The 23,056-nt window shown below is 41.5% G+C and overlaps 1 protein-coding gene across 1 annotated transcript in view; it reads left to right on the plus strand.

The window, feature by feature from the left end:
• The first annotated feature begins 887 nt into the window (after window positions 1-887).
• The window catches only part of MAP2K6 (mitogen-activated protein kinase kinase 6), a 118,177-nt gene continuing 96,008 nt past the window's right edge, over window positions 888-23,056 (plus strand). The window contains exon 1 of the mRNA XM_066237370.1: window positions 888-1,177. Within this exon, the coding sequence (XP_066093467.1) occupies window positions 1,162-1,177 (16 nt within the window). The 5' untranslated portion in view covers window positions 888-1,161. The remainder of the gene's footprint in view (window positions 1,178-23,056) is intronic.

Consider the following 23,056-nt stretch of genomic DNA (forward strand, 5'->3'; position numbering starts at 1 on the left):
AAGTGTCTATGCATCTCTGTCCTCTGTTGCAATCCATACCCTAGCCATGAGCAATAATGACAAATGGGTGAATGACTCAAAGCCCCAGAAAGGTGCCAGGCACATCTCAAGAGCTCAACAAAAGTCTGTTAATTTTAAGAAATTCAACAGATCAAATATTTGCCATTGTTAATTTAAGATTACCACCCACTTTTCTCCCTTATGTTAGGGACTTTCCTCGCCCCAGGTGAGAAAAAGCTTCTAAACATTTTAACTTTGATAAAGTTAGCTTTGATATATAAAAAGCAGAACTTCCTCTTTAACCCTTCAAGAAATGAGAACTCCCTAACCCACCCCCACATCCCTACTACTGAGTTTCAGGTTACTTTAAAATAACCAACGTGGGTCATTTCTTACTATTTAGAAATCTTCTCTGCAGTTGCAAAGGTAACCTTACCACTGGCCAGCCAAGCCACCAACACATTCTCCGTGCGAGAAAAATGTTTTAAAAAAATGGAGGTAAGAGAGAAAAACAGCTTCAGGCAGGACCAGAACAACAGGTGCTCCCTGCAAATACTAGACACCCAGACCGACTTTCTGAGCGATCCGAGAGCTTTTAGCTAACATAATGTTCTTAGCTGTTGTTTCAGGGGCTTTTCGATAATAAAAATGCCCCCCTCCCCTTGGCCTTGCCATTCTTCGCCCACCACTTACTACCGTGTACGTGTCTGACTTCTGATATGGGCGCAATCTTTGTCGCACCCAGTCACCTCGCTCAGCGACCCGCGCAACCACGTTTCCTTAAATCAGAGCCCTGTGGACTCAGTCGTGAACTACATTACCCAGAGGCTCCCCGCGCCCCTCGCAGGAAGAACGTCTGCGCACAAGATACTCAGTTCCAAGTTTGGAGCTTTTAGCTGCCAGCCCTGGCCCATCATGTAGCTGCAGCACAGCCTTCCCTAACGTTGCAACTGGGGGAAAAATCACTTTCCAGTCTATTTTGCAAGGTGTGCATTTCCATCTTGATTCCCTGAAAGTCCATCTGCTGCATCGATCAAGAGAAACTCCACTTGCATGAAGATTGCACGCCTGCAGCTTGCATCTTTGTTGCAAAACTAGCTACAGAAGAGAAGCAAGGCAAAGTCTTTTGTGCTCCCCTCCCCCATCAAAGGAAAGGGGAAAATGTCTCAGTCGAAAGGTAAGAGCCTATTTGCATTAATTGCAAAAATGCAAAGTGTTGTGCATGCATTTATGAATGCATGGATGCAATTTTCGCCTAGCGATTGCATGTTTAAGTTTGAGGTTTTCCACAGCTCAGTTGCATTTCCTGTTTAGTATGTGTCTTTTTTTTTTTGCAGACACAGAGAGTTCCTGTAAGGCAGGGCTTGCAGTTCAGCTGTGCATTGACGTTATTTGCATTCTTCTACTAGGATTACTGAGCTCTTTTTGCCTTTTGCACAGTCAGGAGAGATAGAGCAGGTTGGTAGTGTCTAAATGTGCAATGCTTTATGTAAGTGTAAAATTCTTTAGTATGCACGCATATTATAAGTAATTTTCTGTGCAACAGAAATACAAACTTTTAAAAAGTCTGTGGGTGAAGATGAAAGGTAAAACTTGAGTTCAACTAGTAGGAAATTAATGTAATCTTAGATTCCTTTGGGAGTGAGCCGTGCTGTGCCAGTATTTAGCTAAATTTCCATTGATACGCTTTGAACATTAAGCAACTCTTGATTTTTAAAGGAAGTAAAGGTGAAGTGTGCATAATAGCATAGTACAAAGAAAGAAGCAGACAAGAAGTCTTTCTCTTCCGAGATTTCACACTTTATACTAATTGCTTATTGACTCACGGTATTTAGAAACAGCGACGAGGACATTGATGTTTTATGTCTTACATTTGGGAGATGCATTGCATCTTGGGGTGGGGGCAAACATTAGGGAAAAAACTGTCCTTAGAAGCATTATGCCAATGTGGAGGGACTATCTTATTTCATTAACGACTATAATGAAATCTTTCAAGTGTAATTGCATATATTTAGTCAACTCTAATATGTCAGAAGTTCAGGGTTATGGTTGTTTTCTTTCCTTTTCTATTTTTTTAAACACAGTTTTATTTGGAGGGCTTAATGTCATGCTGGCGAGGGGATTAAAAATATGAAATTTCTGACATGGCATCAGAGAGCTGAGGTGGTGTTGTCAGGTGCTCTAGGACCCTAAGTCACTTGTTCCAGAACAAATCCTTGACCGTAGGTAGAGAAAGCATATGCCATGTGACAATGTATGCATTGAAAAGGCCATTTAAGCATTAGGTGAGTTAGGCTACCTGAGGTAGGCAGTGTAAATGTGTTGAAATGAAAGTGTCTCATAAGCTTTCTGCCACTTTTTTTGGGAGTTGTTGCGCCACTTTTTAATTCTATTGGACGGGAATCATACATTTCAGCCCAAGAAAAAAGTGATCTATGTTTTCAAGAGTTTGCGGTGGGGCTCTGCTTTTCTTTGAGTATTAGGGGAGCGTGAAAATCTAAAAAGCTGAATGCTGAAGAACCTTAGTATTTGGCATTCTAAGTTGCAGAGTTTCCTTAACAAAAAGGACATCTACAGTCTCCTAACTGAGCAGAGAAGTAACAGCTTAGAAGGGGCATTCCATGCTTTGATGTATTAAAGAGATGGCATCTAGTTAGTTTGTAATTGATATATATTCACTCATTCAGTTCAGTTTAATATATGTATAAATATATTATGACATATATGTATATGTGTGTATGTATATATTATATTATATTATATAATATAATATATATCACCACGCACTGCACAGGATTCAGGTGCATTCAGAAAGTACTTTAAAATGTAGTCGTTTGCATTAGGGGACCTACCACGTGGTTGATGATAGAAAGCGTGTATTGCTAAAAGAAAGCAAGTCATTTTGTTACAAGATAAATTGCATTGATACTGAAGAAAAATGGCAAAGTTGGAGTTTAAATATAAAAGTGATCTTTTTTCTGGGAGATAGGCAGGAAGGTTTCATGAGGAAGGTGGTGTTAATAGTGATGTTATCTTTGGACTGTAGGGTCTAAACTACCGTAAATCAGGTTCCTATTTGCATTTTTTGGGACACACTCCTAAGGCATAATTCTTTCCTAGTAGAGCAGTTTTTGAGTTGGGAAGCTAAAAGAGATTAGCATGGTACACTTCCATTATGGATATGCCCATGATCAATCAGGTAGTTTTCTTAATTGGGTCCCATTTGGAAGGTGCATCTGGTGTGAACTTCGGGTTCCTGTCCAAAAGGAAAATTATTGATAGAAAGAAGTAAGTGATCATTTCAGAAATGGCAAAGGAACCTTGGCCTGGACTTTAAATGTGGAATTGGCCTAATTCAGCTACAGTATTCTCAAATGGCTAAGACATTTTTTGCAGTACCAAACTTTTTTGTAACACTAAAACCAAATGAAATGGGAGGAAAAGTGAAAGGTGGATACAACCTCTTAGCACTGAAGAATTTAACAACATGTTCAATTCAAGGACCTTTACGAACTTTCTAGATCACTATAATTCGGTTTTACAGACCTCTAATTTAAGGCATAGCACAGGCACAAGAATTACAGACTCCCTGGGAGCTGGAAGGACTGGGTTACTTCTTTCCAGCTTTACCAACAGTGAGATTCCGAGAAAGAATTTCTTAAAAAGAAATTTTGTTTTCCACTGTTGTAACTTTAGGTGGTATGCTTTTCAGCTTGTTTATATTAGCAGTCTGGGGTTGAGCTGACATTTTTCAAATATTAAAGTGGTAGAATGCCTTTTGAGGAAATCTGAAATGTAAGTTAACAGGAAGGGCACCCAGAAAGTGCAGGAATTCCTGCACTTTACAGGAAGACAGGCTACAGGAAAAATGTGTCATCTACATTACCCGGGAGAGAAAAACTATTGTTATCAGCCATAATGATCCCAGGGAAGGAGGGAGGGAGGGAGGGAGGGAGAGAGGAGAGTGACTGGTCTGGCATCTGCCTTTTCACCTGAAAGTATGCAAAAAGTTTGACCCTGTTAAAATGTACTGTTTTTCACCTTTTCCTCCAGTCTCCTTTTAAAAATACTAACTTATCTTAGTTTAAGATAGTAAATATTAGATATTCACCTTTTAAAATAACTTAAAATAAAAAAAAACCCTTTAAAAATATATAGTTATAGGTCAATCATGACGTGAGAAATGCGTGTGAGACATAATCCAAAGGCGTGTTGGAGAGTGGCAGGCGGGGCTTAACCTTACGATGGGTTCTTTGCTTCTGTAATTCATTCTTCCCAGGGAAATGAGATGTGTTCATTTCTCATTTTCTGTAAATGCCTTCGTTAGGTCGTATCAGACGGACTTGTCATGCTTAGCCTGTAATCTGAGCCAGTATGTTTTATAACCTCGTCCATCTCAGGACACAAAATCAGAATAGGTACCTTGGGTTTCCTGAGCTCGTTTTGTATTGGTGTGGCTGCTAGCAGTTCAGACTGGCGGGGGGTCTCTGGCGGTCAACTTCATGCTGGAGGAAATGGTGAAGGTTCTCATCCCTTGGTTTTTCTTAGATTTGTATTATTGTAACCACTTTTCAGTGTTTTAAAATCTGAAAGGTATATAAGGAATATATGCAAAACTTAAAAAAAAACCCATAAATAATACTTGTTCATTGTAGAAATATCCAGAAATATAGAAAAGTAAAGTAAGAATCACCAGTTACTGCAGTGTACATTTTTGGCATAGATCCTTCTGGACATTTCTTTTCATATCTGTCTATCTATCTATCTATCTATCTATCTATCTATCTATCTATCTATTATCTATCTATACACACATACATATATGAATATTTGTATATATATATATATATATATATGAATACAAAGTATGTTTAAAACTAATATATATTACCTTTTGTTTTACTTACCAATACACTGAAATATTTCCAAGTTGATTTGTTTCGGCGTTTATAATATCCCAATCATTTTTGTATTTATTTGAATAGAACCATAGCGTTTATTAACTTTTAAAATAACTGAGGAATAATTAACATGCAAAATTCTATTAGATTCAAAGTGTATAACATGGTTCAATATTTGTATATATTGTGAAATGATCACAAGTCTAGTTAACATCCATCACCATATACTGTACAGTGTGTCTGTAAAGTCATGGTGCACTTTTGACCAGTCACAGGAAAGCAACAAAAGACGATAGAAATGTGAAATCTGCACCAAATAAAAGGAAAACTCTCCCAGTTTCATACCTATTCAGTGCAGTTCGATGTGGGCTCACGCACAGATTTTTTTAGGGCTCCTTAGGTAGCTATCCCATATAGCCTTTACAGACTCGTCACTGACTGATGGCCTACCAAAACGAGGTTTGTCCACCAAACTGCCAGTTTTCTTCAACTGCTTATCCCACCGAGTAATGTTATTCCTATGTGGTGGTGCTTTGTTATAAATGTGCCGATATTCACGTTGCACTTTGGTCACGGATTCGAATTTAGCGAGCCACAGAACACACTGAACTTTCCTCTGTACCGTCCACACATGCTGCCACATCATCCTACAGAAACTGGGAGGGTTTTCCTTTTATTTGGTGCAGATTTCATATTTCTATCATCTTTTGTTGCTTTCCTGTGACCGGTCAAAAGTGCACCATGACTTTACGGACACACTGTATTAGTTACAGATTTTTATATTTGTGATGAGAACTTTTAAGATTTTACTCTCTTAGCAAATTTCAGATATGCAATACAGTATTAACTGTAGCCACCATGCTGTGGGGTACATCCCCATGACTTATTTATGTTATAACTGGAAGTTTGTGTCTTTTTGACCACTTTCACCCATTTTGCCCACCCCCACCAGTGGCAACCGCCAAACTGTTCTGTGCATCTACTAACTTGGTTTTGCGCTTTCTCTTTTTTAGATTTCACATGTAAGTGAGATCATATGGTATTTGTCTTTCTCTGTCTGACTTATTTCATTTAACATAATACCTTCAATTTCTATTCATGTTGTTGCAAATGGCAAGATTTCATTCTTTTTTTACAGCTGAATATATTCCATTGTATATATAGAATATTAAAATTATATGTATATCTAACATTTAAAAAATTTTATTAATTTTATATGTCACACTTTTTTTATCCATACATCTGTTGGAGGACACTTTGATTGTTTCCATATTTCCATATCTTGGCTATTGTAAATAATGCAGTGAACATGGAGGTGCTATTAACTTTCAATATTATGAGTTGTTACCATGATAATCATCCCAATTTCTGTTATTGTGCATGCTGTGACTTTAGACTAAATTGCCATGGTTATCCAGTTCTTCTCCACTCTCCATTTTCTTCTCTACCTCTTAGAAATAGCTTTTGAAGTTATTGTAAAATGATATATATATATACACTGAAAAATAAATTCAAACCAAAGAGAAATTTATAATAAGAAAATAAGAGTCACTCAGTCATACCACCCAGAGCTAATTACTGTTAATGTTTTGGCAACTGTCTCTTGCATTTGCACAGACATATATATGTATATAGGTATGCATGCTGTTTTACACACTATATATGACAGTTTGCAACTTGCTTTATACTCTTGATCATCTTTTTACCTCATATAGTTACCTCATTCATTTTAACAGTTGCTTATTTTAGTTTATAAAAAGGTAGCCACTTAATCTCCAAATGGACTTTCTCAAAGTTTTAATTTTTTTCTTTTTTTTACAATTATAAACAAAATTGCAAGGAATACTCTGAATATACATCTTGGCTGCTCTATTGTCTCTTTAGGATGAATTCCTAGAAGTGGAAGTGCTAAGTCAAAGGGCGTGCATAGATATATTGCCAAATTGCCCTCCAGAGAGCTAGTAACACTAATTCTTGTTGCCACCAGTTTGCAAGTGTCTATTCTGTCCTCTTAAATATCATGGTAAATATTGCCAAATAATTGCTCCCCAGAAAAGAGAGCCTACTTTTCTTCATCCTGGGTAGAATAATTAAAAAAAAAACAAAACTCTACCAATTCTATAAAAGGTACTAATACTTTAATTTGCTTTTCTTAGTAATCAAGAAGTTGAATATCCCTTCCTTTTTTTAAACATTTATGTTTCATATATTTGAAATTTTTTTCCCCGTAAAATGTATCTTTAAATTTTTTAAATTGGGTATCAAAACATTTTCGAAGTTAGGTCAGAACATTCCAAAATTGCAAAGCTGAAGTAATCATGGGTGGAAAGATGGGTTCTACGCATTTAAACAGTTATATTCGCTGGTGAATTCTAAGTTTAATTTTAATGGAAATGTCTTATGTAAACATCACATATTTTATAAACTCATTTTGTTATACTGTCTATCGCTTTTGAGAACTGTATGAAAATAATAAGGAAAATGCAATGATCTGATTAAAATTCCAGTCTGGGAAATAACTTACTACTGGACATTTCTGTATTTTTCAGTTATCTCTACAGGTGAAAATAGTTTTTCCGTAGTTTCATATATAATTGTTACATAGCATATGGTTGTACTATGTGTATTTTGCAAAATAATTTAAAATTTTTTTTATTTTCAAGTGCAATGTTTAATCATAAAGGGTGTTTTACTTTAGTTTACTAGATTTGTTAGAGGAATTCAGATTAGGATCTCTTTTTATGACCTCACAAGTAAATAAGTCAGTCACACTTAACAAATCCTTAACATAGCCTCCCATAGTAAATGTGCCTAATTATTATGTATATGTGACAGATTTTAGAGCTGTGAAAGAAGTTTTGTAGTGCCACCATATCTTTTAACAAATGAGCCAGTGGATGCCTTGGAAGGAAGTGCTTTGCCAGAGGTAGAACTTATATCTCTTGACACTTTGTCCCAAAATTCTTTTCACTAAACCACACTCCAACACTAGTAATCCACATTCGCAGAAACATTTTTTTTCATCATAATCTTTAGTATATTTCACATTTTTTATTTTTGTAGCTTTTGTGGGGAGCAGATTGGCAAGGGGGCTTATGGTACAATCAGTAGGGTTTTTTTTCCATGCCTAAGAAATGATGATATGTGAATCATGGCGGTGAATTTTCTTACCAGTTCCCTGCCAAAGGATATTTTGCGAATGCTCTCATTGTAATTCCTATGCCTACCCTATACAGCTGCAAGTTTTAACCACTGTAATCCTTGTTTGACTTTTTCCAGACAATCTCTGAAAGCCCCTGCTGGGTAGCTAACTTTTTCCTTTGCATCTCTTTTAGCACTGTGCTTATAAATGATAGGTGCTCAATGGATGTCAGACCATGATGGTATTTTTCATGAATAGGGATCTCTATCATGCCCCTCCCACCAGATCTCTATAATGTCCCCCCACCTTTCATAAAAGGTTTGGGGTAACTAAATTATCATATAAATCTCTTCCTATGCTTCCTTGTTTGCATTACTATTCCCATTATATCCTTGCTTGATTTTTTGGAAATTGCAAGGATAGCATAAAAGGCAATTTAGGACAGTTGAAGAAGAGTCATTTCTCCTACCAATGCCCTCTAAACAGATTTAAAGGTTGCAGGATCCTTGGCTAACTAACTTTTCTTTTTAAAAATATGCAGAACTAAGATGAGTTGTCCAAAGAATCTAATGGGATAGAGATGAAGTGAATTCTTCCATTCTGTGCTGGTGTCCAGAACTGGTTTGCAAGTTACCTTTGAACTTGAGCCTCTGAAGAGTTGTCAGAGATAATTTGAACGTTTTTAACAGCTGGCTGCCCTACGACAAAACAGGGAACTCTGCGTGGATAATCCCCTAGTGAAATGAGTTCCTGCTTCCTCCTTGACCACTGTCTCTGTCACTGCTGTCCACTTCCACCGTAGGTTTTGTTTCAACTCTGTCTACTTAGACCAGGGGTCGGGAACCTTTTTGGCTGAGAGAGCCATGAACGCCACATATTTTAAAATGTAATTCCGTGAGAGCCATACAATGACCCGTATATGTTACGCATTATCCAATAAAGATTTGGTGTTGTCCTGGAGGACAGCTGTGATTGGCTCCAGCCACCCACAACCATGAACATGAGCGGTAGGAAATGAATGGATTGTAATACATGAGAATGTTTTATATTTTTAATATTATTGTTTTTTATTAAAGATTTGTCTGTGAGCCAGATACAGCCATCAAAAGAGCTACATCTGGCTCCCGAGCCATAGGTTCCCGACCCCTGACTTAGATGGTCTTCTTTTTCTGAGCTGCTTCATCCAGTTTGGTATGCAGTCCTTGAAACTTTCTTTCTACAGTTGTGGGATGTTCGGGTTGTCTAGCACAAATCATCGTAATTTAGTCAGCTCAGTTCTGAGTTGAAGTATTACATGGGCACTTGTGGAACTCCCGTCATCTGTTTTATTTTCTATTCTACCCATCCCTCCTTGAGTTGGGTTAGTATCAGCCTTTTTTAAAAGACTGTTATGTGCAGATCTAGATGCTGAGCATAACCCACACCCCTACACCCAATGCTATCATCATCATCATCAAAATGTATTTTCTGGGAGTCACTTTCCAAGTATTATGCTTTTGAATGACACATTAGTTCTATGGGAATAAATTCTATTACACTACCATCAGTTCACAAATGGAAAAAACTGATGCTCCGGTGAGTGAACTCACTTGCTCATGGTTGGGTAGCCAGTAAGCAGCAGAGAGGGTGCAAAGCCAGGCTTGTCTGACCACAGGGTTCATGGTCATAACCAGGGGTAGGCAATTACAGCCTGTGGGCCACATCCAGCCCTACCTGTTTTTCAGTTCAGCCCATGAACTAAGATTGGGGGGAAAAATCAGAGGAATAACATTTTCTGACACATGAAAATTGTATAAAATGCAAAATCGGTGTCTACAGATAAAGTTTTATTGAAACACAGCTAGGTTCATTCATGTATATATTGTTCATGGTTGCCTTTCGCTCCTCATGGTAGAGTTGAATAGTTTTGATGGAGACTGTTTGTCCCACAAAGCCAAAATATTTATTGTCTGGCCCTTTTTTAAAAAAAAAATCATTTGATGACCTGGTCCTTTATGACTTGACTTAGTCACTGCCTGGAGTCTTTTCATGATGGGTCCCCTGTATTACATTCCTCTTTGGCTTTAATTGGAAGTTGTTAACCTGGATAACTACTTGCTCGCTACTCAGCCAGTGACCTCTGAGGCCCACCCACAGGAAATGTCTGAGAGATGTTTCTCCTGGTTATGAGATTTGTAGGCCATTGCTCACTTCCGTTGAGCTGAACTGCTGGTCTCCTTTAGCCCATACTGGGGTCCTTTCTCCTCAGCTGCACTCTTCCTGTTTGCTTTATTTTTCTTTTCTTTGAGAAGCTGCTCATTAGTTCTTTTCTTTGGCCCTGCTTGCTTCCTTTCTTGACCCTATATTTTGTTTAAAAAGCAAATAAGTGAAAAGCAACTCTGATGCGACCCTGTTACCTGGTTTGTTGGTTATCATGACCCAGGTCAGAGGGTCCATCCTTTCTTTTGCGTGGTGGAAAGATGGATGGAAACCCCCCTCCATGGTAAGACAGCCTCCAACAAACCCAGAGAGGTTTCCGGTTATCATCTCCTGCAAAAGTTAGAGCTATTTTCTCACAACCCAGGATGGACAATATTTTCAGGGGAGTGTGAGTATCCTTTTGCTCACAGAGTCACTTAATTTGTGGGTATTGTGTGTATTTAGGAGGGAAGGTCACGTTAAAGCTTCTGAAAATGACGGGAGAAAGGGGTGGGATGGAAACTGCATGGAGATGGAGTAGCTTTGGTGGGATGAGCCTGGTATTGTTCACTGTGTCCAGAATGCGGTAAGTTTAAGTCACATACAAGGAAGTGCTAACTTGTGCCCTCTCAGAATGTAACACCCCTATGGATTGTTTTCATATCCCAGATACTGTGCTTGGTGATGCACAGGAATGTTCTCATTCTTCCGTCACTGGGGCCTGGTGAGGTGATACCACATTTCGTATATGAGCAACCTGGGGCCAGAGAGGTAAAAGGACTTGCCTTTGATGGCAGAGCAGGGGCTTTAATCAAGGTTTGTCTGCTCCTAGAAGCTGAGCTCTTGGCTACTCCTCCTGATTTGTCACTTCATGATAAATTGATGAACCTATTACCCAAAAGATATGGTTGGAGATAGGACACATGAATGGATCCCATGGGGATTTTGGCATGTCAGGGACAGGGATGCTGATTAAGATGGGCTGACCTGTGTCTGTGTTCCCTTTGACATATTCCTTTAAGTCTCTGTTGAACGTAGAATGCTGAGTCTGACTCATTCTGACTGTTAACGGTTGAATTTCAAGTATGAATTGTCCACTGGTTGAAAGAAACTAGTTACAGTTGGTTTACTGATAGATATTGGTCTCTACAAACTGAAAGTGTATGGTATGTTAAATATCAGCAATGGATATTGATTCTATTAGCTATCCTATAGGCTGTAATTAAGGAGACCCAAACTTTGTGTTTCCCTACCCAGTTAGGTTACGTTATTTAAAGCAGTAATAAAAACCATTATCCCACCATACCTAACCAGAGGAATACTGCAGCTCTTTTTTTTTGGCTTAGAGATTTCTTTTCTTCATGGTTATTTCTATGTAAATGTGACAAGTGTTGTTTCCTTGAAATTGTGAATGAACCTATGTCCCCACTGTTTTCCTCTTGTACTGTACAGTGTGGAAGGAACTAGAATGACCTCTTTTTATAGTAGAGGGGGTTTGGGAATGAATTTTCTTTTAAACTAATGGGTCTTCTCTCAGCTTTCTGTTTTGCCAAAGCAGAACAGCCATGCCTATGCCTGAATTCTTTCCCACGATCCACGCTAAAACCATGAGAATAGATGGTCTGGATGTTGAGTGACAAGTTATTAATTCACTTTCTCTCTTCCTCCTCCTCCAATCCCACATGGGAAGGATGAGTTAGAGAGAAGGTTAAGGCTAGAATCTGAAGAATTGATGAGAAGAGAATGGCAAGGAATCATTTTGCAGTGAATGTGCAGAGACAGCCTTTCTGTGATATTTGGGAACTTATATTTGGGAAAATATGCCTATATTTTCCCTACTTTATTTACTCCTGCACCCCAAACTCCTTTGCCATTTGAAAAAATAATCTCAAAGTCTCTGAATATACCTAAAGTGAGCACTTGGATAAGGGATTTTTTTTTTTTTTTGTATTTTTCTGAAACTAGAAACGGGGAGAGACAGTCAGACAGACTCCCGCATGCGCCCGACCGGGATCCACCCGGCACGCCCACCAAGGGGCGACGCTCTGCCCACCAGGGGGCGATGCTCTGCCCCTCTGGGGCGTCGCTCTGCCGCGACCAGAGCCACTCTAGCGACTGGGGCAGAGGCCAAGGAGCCATCCCCAGCACCCGGGCCATCTTTGCTCCAATGGAGCCTTGGCTGCGGGAGGGGAAGAGAGAGACAGAGAGGAAAGAGAGGAGGAGGGGTGGAGAAGCAGATGGGCGCTTCTCCTGTGTGCCTTGGCCGGGAATTGAACCCGGGACTTCTGCATTCCAGGCCAACACTCTACCACTGAGCCAACCGGCCAGGGCCTGGATAAGGGATTTTTAAAAAGTGTTTTAGTTTATTTTTTTGAGAGATGAAAGATAGTGCAGGGGGGGGGGCACCAACTCACAGTCGTTGCTTCTCATATATGTGCCTTGACCTGGCAAGTCCTGGGTTTTGCACTGGTGACCTCAGCATTCCAGGTTGATGCTTTACTCACTGCCACCACTGATCATGTGGATAAGGGATTTGTTTAGATCAATTCAGTAAATAAATTCCTGATCTATTGTTAAGACATTTAGGCCATTGTGGCAGGTGAAACTAGACAGAAATACATTTTGCTCTGCTGTTCCACTTAACTAGCTATGACCCTTGAAAAATCTACTTAACCTCTAGCTTTGGCTTACTCATCTGTTAAATGGAGAGATTGACCCTCATTTACTGGATTCTTATGAAACTTAAGCAAGGTCATGTGTGTGATATGCGTTGGCTAGTGCTTGGCATTCATTTATTCAACCATTATTTACTGAGTGCACTATTGTGTTTGAGGCATTGCCCTATCATAAATGCATCATGAACATAGGTTTGCTTCATGCTTCTTTTTTCTCTAGCCCTTGAGGAGCTCATAGTCTTTAGACGGAGGTAAGAAAAGCAGAGAGAGAGGTACAGAAGACAAGCTAGAATCCTAGATAGGCTTAAAAGAGGTGCTATGAGTTGGGAGGTTCTGTGGATGAGGGGGAGATCAGGAAAGTTTTTACAATGAGCGTGGAAGGACCAATGTGACTTTTAGAGTTGATGAGGAAATTGTGTCCTAGATCCAAAGTTAGGTATGGGGAAGGAATCTTGACTTTAAGTATCTAAGGGCACTAATAGAGTGTTAAATATAAGCAGAGCTGTTCTTTAGAAAAAAAGAAAAGATGCTCTAACAACTATCTGGAGCTTAAAAGACCTTACTTGTGTTTTCTAAAAGCTTCCTTTTCCTCAGCAAACTGTAGTCTCTGTTATTACTTACAATCAAAATAGGTCAATAAATGGAATATATCATATCACATACTTTTAGGTGTTTTTGGATTGTGGAAACTCCAGGAAATTTAGCAGTTAATAGTTAAACAAGTATATCATCATATCAACAAAGTTTATAGGCACACTGTAATTATAGAAGCAAGCTGTTGGTTCTATAATCAATGTCTAGCTAGGTCAGGGAATATTTACCAGAGCTTGGCCAGAGCTGTAATTTTAATTTTTCATAACCTGCCAGTCTGCCTTTTCCTTTTTTTTTTTAGTGCTTTTCCCTTTTGTAGAATCATCTGAAGTCAGTTCAGGAAGGGGAAACTGTTTAATGGACTTCTGAATTCTCATTTTACTAGTGGAGCTCGAGGTGGCTTTTTTTTTTTTTTATCAGACTTACTTTCTCATGCATGATATTGGATCCTGGCAAGGGAGTTGATAAGTTTTTTTTTTGTGTGTGTGTGTGTTTGTGTTTTTAATTTAGGAAAAATGTCATTGAAAATATATATTTAATAAAATGGACAGATTGAATTAATTTTTCTTGCACTATCTTCATTTCAAACACATAGCGACCTAAACTCCAGAGCTACGGGAGGTTTTTTCTTGGTGCGACTATTACTTCGTCACCTTCTTTCTCCTCAGTGGCTTTATTCATCTCAGGCTCAGCGGAGTGGGTCAGGTGGGTGGGCTGAATCAACCAGTCAGAGCCTGGCAAGTCGGGGCAGTTTTTACCTCACCTTGCTGTACAGTTAAAGAGAGCATCTACCTGGCCTGTCGTGGTGCGGTGGATAAAACGTTGACCTGGAATGCTGAGGTCACCGGTTCAAATCTTTGGGATTGCTCAGTCAAGGCACATACAAGAAGCAACTACAATACATGCTGATGCTTCCCGCTCCTCTTCCCTCCTCTCTCCTGTCTCTAAAATCAGTAAATAAAACCCTTAAAAAGGAAAATAAGAGAGCATATGATCCAGCCAGGTGGATAGGACTTACCAACTATATTCTCTCATTCAAATAGCTTGCCAGATTTTCTTGCATGGGACTTTATTGCTCCTGAATGCACTTCTATTTTTATAGGTACAGTAGAGGGGAAAATGCAGGTTTAATACTAGAATTGATTTTTTTTTTGTATTTTTCTGAAGTTGGAAACGGGGAGGCAGTCAGATAGACTCCCGCATGCGCCCGACCGGGATCCACCCGGCATGCCCACCAGGGGACGATGCTCTGCCCATCTGGGGCATCGCTCTGTTGCAACCAGAGCCATTCTAGCGCCTGAGGCAGAGGCCATGGAGCCATCCTCAGCGCCTGGGCCAACTTTGCTCCAATGGAGCCTTGAGGGGAAGGGAAGAGACAGAGAGGAAGGAGAGGGGGAGGGGTGGAGAAGCAGATGGGCACTTCTCCTGTGTGTCCTGGCCGGGAATCGAACCTGGGGACTCCTGCACGCCAGGCTGATGCTCTACCACTGAGCCAACCAGCCATGGCTTGGAATTGATTTTAAAATGAGACTGAGAAATGTTGATATATTAGGAGTAGAATGACTTTTGCCAAATTTCAATTTCTTTTCCCTGGTTATGACCCAGCTAAGAACAAGAGAATCAATGTTAGTGGGATGGGGTGTGTGCAGTGGATGGGTGGACGGGTCAGGGAGCTGAGGGCCATATGTTTTTTGGTTGCATTTAGCAAAGCTTATTATCAAAATTAAATCAATAGTCTTCATCCAACACTGTGCTAGGTGAATGCAAAGATGAACAGGGTTCTGTCTCTACCCTCAGGAAGCTCACAGTTTTTTAGCAGGAAGCATTCGCTTGCTAGGGCTGCCATCACAAACTCCCACAAAGTAGGTAGGTGGCTTGCACAACAGAAATGTACTGTCTCACAGTTCTGGAGACTAGACATCTGAGATCCATATGGTGCCAGGGTTGGTTCCTTCTGAGGGCTGAGAGGGAAAATTTCGTCCACGGTTTGGGTGGTTTGCTGACAATCTTTGGCATTCCTTATTGCATAGATGCACCGTGGAGATCTCTACCTTCATATTCACGTAGCATTCCCCCCTGTGTGTGTTTCTGTGTCAAACATCCCCTTTTTATGAGGACACCAGTCATGTTGCGTTAAGGGCTGACCCTCATTCGGTATGACCTCATCTGAACTAATCATGTATGCAACAACCCTATTTCCAGATGAGGGCACATTCTAAGGTACTGGTAGTTCGGACTTCATATAGGATCGGGGGTAGGAGGAACTCTTTGTAAAGTACGTGATTGTCTAACTGCTATGTTATATATTTACAACTAATGCATTGAATAGAAACTGTGATTAAAAAATAAAATTTAAATAAGAGAAAAAGACTTCAACGTAGGAATTTGGGGGGAAGGGTGACACAGTTCAACCCATACCATGAGAAGACATACATGTCAGCAGACTAGTGCTACTCTGTGCGATGTACAGGTCAGTTTTGGTACAAGATGGTGAGATGCTAAGGAAGGCGGAGGGTATAATTCAAGCTGGGAAGATCAGGAGAGCCTGTTGGTAGAGGGAGGATATTAACTTGGTATATGAAACTTTACTGTGGTTCTTCTCATAACAATAACTAAGTAAAGAGACTTACTATCTGGTCCTGGAGCAGACTACCTGCTCTTTCTTCTGATTTTCGATTGTAATAACAGACTAGATGCTTCTAAATGGGGTAATTAAATTAGAAAGCATGTGTGCACCCGCGCGCGCGCACACACACACACACACATGCTGTTGCTGTATTGATTCCCCACACATTCAGCTGTCACAAGCAGCTTTCATGTATACAGGTGGCACTTGGAGTTTGTTCCCTTTGTAACAAATGGTTCTAGTTCTAATGGAACAAAGCTTAAGAGAGAAAGAGAGCAGGTAACCAAGGATCTGTAGCCAGGAAAAGCTTATTTTTAGAAAAGACCCGTGAGCTTTAAAGGAAAACATACTACTCGAGCATTAACAAGCTCTTCCAATATTAGTTATTAACAAATGGTCTTTTCAACTGTGTGTATGCTTGATAGAGTTAATAGGCAGCTGTACAGTCTTAATGTGGTCTGAGTATGTTTAGCATAAAATTATATATAAAAATACCAGGATCAGCTCCAATAAGAGGAGACTGACTGTAAGGGATGAAATTGTCAGGACATGTTGTGTGAGGTGGTCGGGGATAAGGTCAGTGGAAAGGGACTTTCCCAGCTAAGAACAGACATCTGTCATCGGTCAAATTGTCCTGCCAGGGAGTTGATGGTGACATGCTTCAAGCGCAGGGGCCACGTGGGCACCCCAGAAAAAGCCACAGGAAGGTGAGGAATCTGTCAGAGCTCAAGGGATTGGTTGCTGAGAGTGGTGACCCAAACAGCACGAGAACAGGTGGGCAGCAGACGTGAGGCAGAAAGTCAAGTACTAGATGAGTCAACATGGAGGGGAAAGAAAGAAATTGTAATCAGGGAGGTCAGTGGGAGAGCAGGGGTCAGGGAGTGAAACGGTCCGAGATACCAGCCTGCAGAATCCAGGCGTACATGTTGTTTTTCTCAATTCCATATAAGCCCTGAGTATAAGGAATGAGGATCCACCTCACCTGTTTCTTTCTTTCTTTTTCTTTTTTGTACTTTTCTGAAGCTGGAAACGGGGAGGCAGTCATATAGACTCCCGCATGCGCCCGACCGGGATCCACCCCGCACGCCCACCAGGGGGGCGATGCTCTGCCCATCCCCCATCCGGGGCGTCGCTCTGTCGCGACCAGAGCCACTCCAGCGCCTGGGGCAGAGGCCAAGGAGCCGTCCCCAGCGCCTGGGCCATCTTCTGCTCCAATGGAGCCTCGGCCGCGGGAGGGGAAGAGAGAGAGAGAGAGGAAGGAGAGGGGGAGGGGTGGAGAAGCAGATGGGCGCGTCTCCTGTGTGCCCTGGCCAGGAATCGAACCCGGTACTCCTGCACGCCAGACCGACGCTCTACCACTGAGCCAACTGGCCAGGGCCTCTTTTTCTTTTTTGTATTTTTCTGAAGCTGGAAATGGGGAGGCAGTCAGACAGACTCCCGCATGCGCCCGATGGGGATCCACCCGGCATGCCCACCAGGGGGTGATGCTCTGCCCATCCGGGGCGTCGCTCTGTTGCGACCAGAGCCAGTCTAGCGCCTGAGGCAGAGGCCACAGAGCCATCCTCAGCACCCGGGCCAACTTTGCTCCAATGGAGCCTTGGCTGCGGGAGGGGAAGAGAGAGACAGAGAGGAAGGAGAGGGGGAGGGGTGGAGAAGCACATGGGCGTGTCTCCTGTGTGCCCTGGCTGAGAATCGAACCTGGGACTTCTGCACGCCAGGCCGACGCTACACCACTGAGCCAACCGGCCAGGGCCTCACCTGTTTCTTTCAGCTGCGGAAGCGTTCTTTGTTCCTCCGGCTATTGTGTGCTGATGCATCATAGGAAGCCTGGGGAGGTTGGGTGTAGAAGGGTACACAGAAAAGAAGCAACAGAAACTACTTTGGGCTTGTTTACAACAAGCCCAGACTCATCCCCACACTGAGTACCTGGGCACAGCTCTCTGAGTGGGACCAGCAGAGTCAGAGGAAAACAGGAAGTGGCGATCCAGGTGGAGTGGCAGGCCACTTGGGTGAAGACCGAAACCAGGTACTGGTGGTTCTCTCTCAGGTTAGGGTGTGGAGATGCAGCCCTGGCTTCTGGATATCCCATTCCAAGGGAAAGCTGGGAAGCAGCAATTGTTCTGAAGGTGTATCCTGGGATGCTGGCTCAGGCTTTGCGAAAATAGTTGAGCCTTAACAAGATCCTGTACAATTTTTGTTTCCTTTGGGTCTAGCATTTCCATTTCTGAGAATCTATCCTATGATAGCTAGTGATTTTTTTTGAGTGCCTACTATGTGCAAGACTTTGTGATAAGCACTTCGTTAGTGCTAACTTTCATACAAAACTGCAGGGCAGGTGAAATTATCCCCGTTTACAAAGAAGGAAATTGGAACTCAGGTTAGTAGTAACTTACCCCAAATTATACAGGTAGTGGTGGCAGAGCTGGGATTTGAATCAAGTTCATTTAAATTCTAAAGTTTGTGTTTTCACTACATAACTGCCATGTCAGAATAGTGAAAAATAAAAACACTTTATTACATAATAATAAAGGAATTGTTTAAGTGACAGATACCCACCAGATGTAACAGGTTACAAAGAGAGGGCAATGACAGTAATGGAAAGATGCTTATGGCCCAGTAAGAATGGATAAATATGTGCCTATATGTGAATATATGTGTGCGTGTTGGTGTGTATTTTGTTTTCTGTCAATTCAGAGTCTTTATTAGGGAGAATTTCACTGAACCCAGGTGCAGCGGGGCCTGCGTTTTCTGACTCCCTCTTTCCCTCTCTCCCTTCACTGGGGCCCTCATTCTGCTTTTCTGAGTCTTTTCTGCTTTCCCCTGTGGGTCAGGTTCTTGCTAACTCATCAATGTGGACATGGTTTAAAAGAGCTAACAGCTCTGCATCTGTCTGACTTTGTTTTAGTACCCACTGTACTTTGACTAGTTATAGTCTCTGGTCTGAGATCAAATTCTGTATCTTGCAGAGAAAAAAAATTTTTTTTTTCCTGATCAGAAGTGGCCGCTGGACTGGCCAGACCTGTGTCAGGTGTTCATCCCTGTGTACATGAGGGGTGAGTAAGCCCGTGGCCCATGGCCCACTTTGAGGTGCTGTAGAAACAGGTTTTCCAAGCAGGGGGCACAATTGCAACAGACAAACGGGTTGATCTACTAATGCATGTGGGAAGGAAATACATGAGAAAAATGAAAGCAAATCTGGCTGCTTAGACTTAAACTTGAATGAAGCTTTGACAGTATTGTGACCTGTGGGGTTTTGTGTCATTTTAAAATTTGCATACTGTTAACTATAAAGAACTTGATTATTACAGAAGGCAGTGCATCTCTTCAGCTTCTCTCATTTTCTTCATGTGTGAAAGAGGCCCAGACCACACCCATCATCCTTTGTAGATCATGGCCTTTTTTTTTTCTTTTTTAAGTGAGAGAAGGGAAGAGAGTGAGACAGATTCCCACATGTACCCCGACCAGTATCTACCTGGCAACCCCATCTGGGGATGATGTCCGAGTACTGAGCTATTTTTAGCACCTGAGGCTAATGCACTTCAGTGGAGCTATCTATCCTCAGTGCCAGGGGCCATGCTTGAACCAATTGAGCCACTGGCTGTGGGAGGGGAAGAGGGAGAGAAGGGGGAGAGAGAGCAGTGGGGCAGAAAAGTAGATAGTCACTTCTCCTGTGTGCCCTGACTGGGAATTGAACCCAAGGTGTCTATATGCTAGGCTGACACTCTAGCCACTGAGCTACCAGCCAGGGCCTCATAGCCTTTCTAAAGAGACCACTTGAGCTGTAAAAAAAAAAAAAAAAAAAAAAAGAAATAAGACAAGAACACAAAAAAAGGTGCACCAGTCCTCTCTGATGGCTAAGTGATAAATACAAGGTTAGTTTCTTGATGCTGTGACAGTTGCCCAGTTGCATGTGGTACAGAGTCTGGGCAATAGATGTAAAGAGTTTGGAGCCATAAAATGTTACAGGTAGCAAGGACTTTGGAAATCATCCAGGCTGAACACCTCATTTTACAGATGAAGCAATTATGGTCAAGAGAGATTAAGTAACAAAACCAAGGTGATGGTGAGCTAGGTCTGGAAGGCCACTCTCCTGACATATCTGGGCTATTGTTAGCATCCCGGGAGCATCCTGATGCTAAGCCTACCATCAACTCTGCAGAGCCCTTATAATCTTCTGATAAAGATAGAAAGTAACTCCTGAGTCTTAAAGATAAAAAAAATAAGCCAGGGCACCAGGCACGGTGGACATCAGGACCTCTGTTGACTCCACCTGTCATCAGATGATTGAATGGGTCTGTTCAATCATGCAGGCAGCCAGCCATGCGTCCATTTATTCATTCCCTGTACATTGATTAGATTCTTCTCAGTGTGGTTCACGGTGAGGCACCAAGGAGTGTGCAGAGTGACAATTTCTACTTGCAAGAAGCTCACATTTCATGGGTACAGTTGTGTGTATCAACATTTATGATTTAGGGGTAGCTCAAAGGAAAATGATTAATTGCTTTGATCTTGGAAAGTAAATGAGAGAGTCAGAGATTGGAGGTGGTGGGGGAGGGCCATAGCAGGCCCAGCTCTGGTCTGTGGAGCCTTATGAAATGGCAGGAGTGTCCAGAAAATCCTACAACTCTTTGGAATGTAGGGGTCATCCAGTAGAGCAGTGAGAGATAAGGTAGGAAAAACAGAGCATGGTATGGAAGGCCTTGTACTCCTGGAAGCATTTGTTGCCTGATTCAACTACACAGTATGAAGTACTACTGAGAGAGGGTTTCTCCTAGAAGCTATATTTAATATACTTTCACATTTTAGACTCAAGCATGCATCTATGTCCCTGAGCAATAGGTTTTGTTAATATTCTGAGTTCAGTATGAAATGGAGAGCCAAACTGGCATTGAAAAGCTAGCCTTTGACATATCTAGGACTAGCTCTCGTAATCAGGTGGGTGCGAGGAGAAAGCCATTGACCTTTATAAGGAAGAAGAGTTCACACAGGTTGATTAGTATTGAATGTAGTTTTCTTTAACTTACCATCTGACGACTTGATTCATAATGACATTTTATTGGAGTTTCACCAACTTGCACTTGCCACAGTTCTACAGGGCGTGCCTTGAGATCTGATTATACGGTTTTCATTCATATGGCCCTGTCTCCCTGCCTGCCTTTATTGTTTTTTAGCTAACTTGACATTCCTGCCTGCCAGCTTGACGGGAGCTTGACGGCTCACCATTTGCTTCTGCCTTGAGCTCGCATTTGAGTGCCTGCCATTCTGGAGGTTTAACAGAACAGAAGCTCTAGCCTCTGTGTTCTAGAGCCAGAGATTCTCACCAGCTGGATCTTTGGAGGTCAGTCTTGATCTCTGGAAGAGGAGACTGCTCCATGGTTCTAAAGTCTTACAGAAATGCAAAACCAAATCTAAGGTGATTTCATTACAAATTATAAAGCAGTTAATATTATGTTTCAACTTTCTTCTTATTTTTTTTCTTTTTCTTTTTTTTCATTCAATGAGAGGAGGGGAGGCATAGACAGACTCCCGCATGTGCCCGACCGGGGTCCACCCGACATGCCCACCAGGGGGTGATGCTCTGCCCATTTGGGCTGTTGCTCTGTTGCAACCAGAGCCATTTTTAGCACCTGAGGAGGAGGCCATGGAGCCATCCTCAGTGCCCTGGGCCAACTTGCTCTAATGGAGCCAGGGTTGCAGGAGGAGAGGAAAGAGAGAGAAACAGACAGAAAGAGAGAGAGAGAGAGAGAAAGAAGCAAGCAGGGGAAGAGTGGAAAAGCAGATGGGCTTTTCTCCCATGTTCCCTGACTGGGAATCGAACCTAGGACATCTACAAGCCGGGTTGACGCTCTACCACTGAGCCAGGGCTCTTCTTTTTTTTTTTTAATGAGTAATTTCCAAAGCTTATATCCACAGCCTCGCATAGGCATAGTTCCTAGTAGTAAACTCAGCAACAATCAGAGAAGAAATATGAACCTTGTTATCTGCATTTTAAATTAAATTTGTCATCTCCTCTACCTCATCTAACCTCCTTGGGCCTCTTGTAACTAGGTGGTATGTTGTTCCAAAGAAATTCCTAATTCCATTGGGAAGATGCAGTAAGACTAAAACATGTGGAGATAATAAAGATATATGCGGTGCAAATAAAGAAGCATAAAATCAAGAAAGGTGAATGCCAGCAGATGGAGTGTTTCAGACATTTCACCTTTCCTCAACTCCAGGTGGGCTCAAGAGAATCATCCATGCTCTTCTTGGTTTTGGTAGATGTTCTTGGTTTGGAAGACATCAGCTACTTAAACTGTACTCTCATATTTCACTGGACTCTTGTTTATGTTCCAAAATTCATTTATGCATTTTCACTCTGCTAAGAGTAAAACGTAGATATTGGAGCTTGAGGAAGAACTTGGCTCTTTGTGGAACAGTTGTACATGTCAGGATACACGGCTAGGAAAGGATATGAAGTCTATAAGAAAAGGACAGAAAGCAGTTTTCCGGCTTCCTTTAGACTTGACGATCCTAAAAGTTTTTTTTATTCTTTTAAAATCTAAAATAGATTCCATATCATTTGGAATTGATTTAAAAGAAGAGAATGTCACGTCCTGCTAGCAGTGTTAGACTGTTAGACTGCAAACTTGATGCTTTCAAAGGAGCGACCAGCTGTCACACTTCTCTGTCCTCAGTGGAGTTAGCTTGGGAAAGATAACAGATTTGCTAATTAACGGATCTCATCTGAATTCCATCCTTTTCCCCTGGAGCCCTTGCCGCCTTGACTCCACTCCTCCCAGGAGCACAGACCTTGGGTTCTCTGAGCCAGACTGCATTCGCTCCCATTTTCTCATTGCTGGGTATGCTAGCTATTAGGCCGTCTTCACATGAGAATTGATGAAGAAATGCCATCCTTTTTCTTCTTTTACTTTTATAATAATGATTCTACAGTAAATAGTCT

The sequence above is a fragment of the Saccopteryx bilineata genome, chromosome 6 (genome assembly GCF_036850765.1).
Source record: "Saccopteryx bilineata isolate mSacBil1 chromosome 6, mSacBil1_pri_phased_curated, whole genome shotgun sequence".
NCBI lineage: Eukaryota > Metazoa > Chordata > Mammalia > Chiroptera > Emballonuridae > Saccopteryx > Saccopteryx bilineata.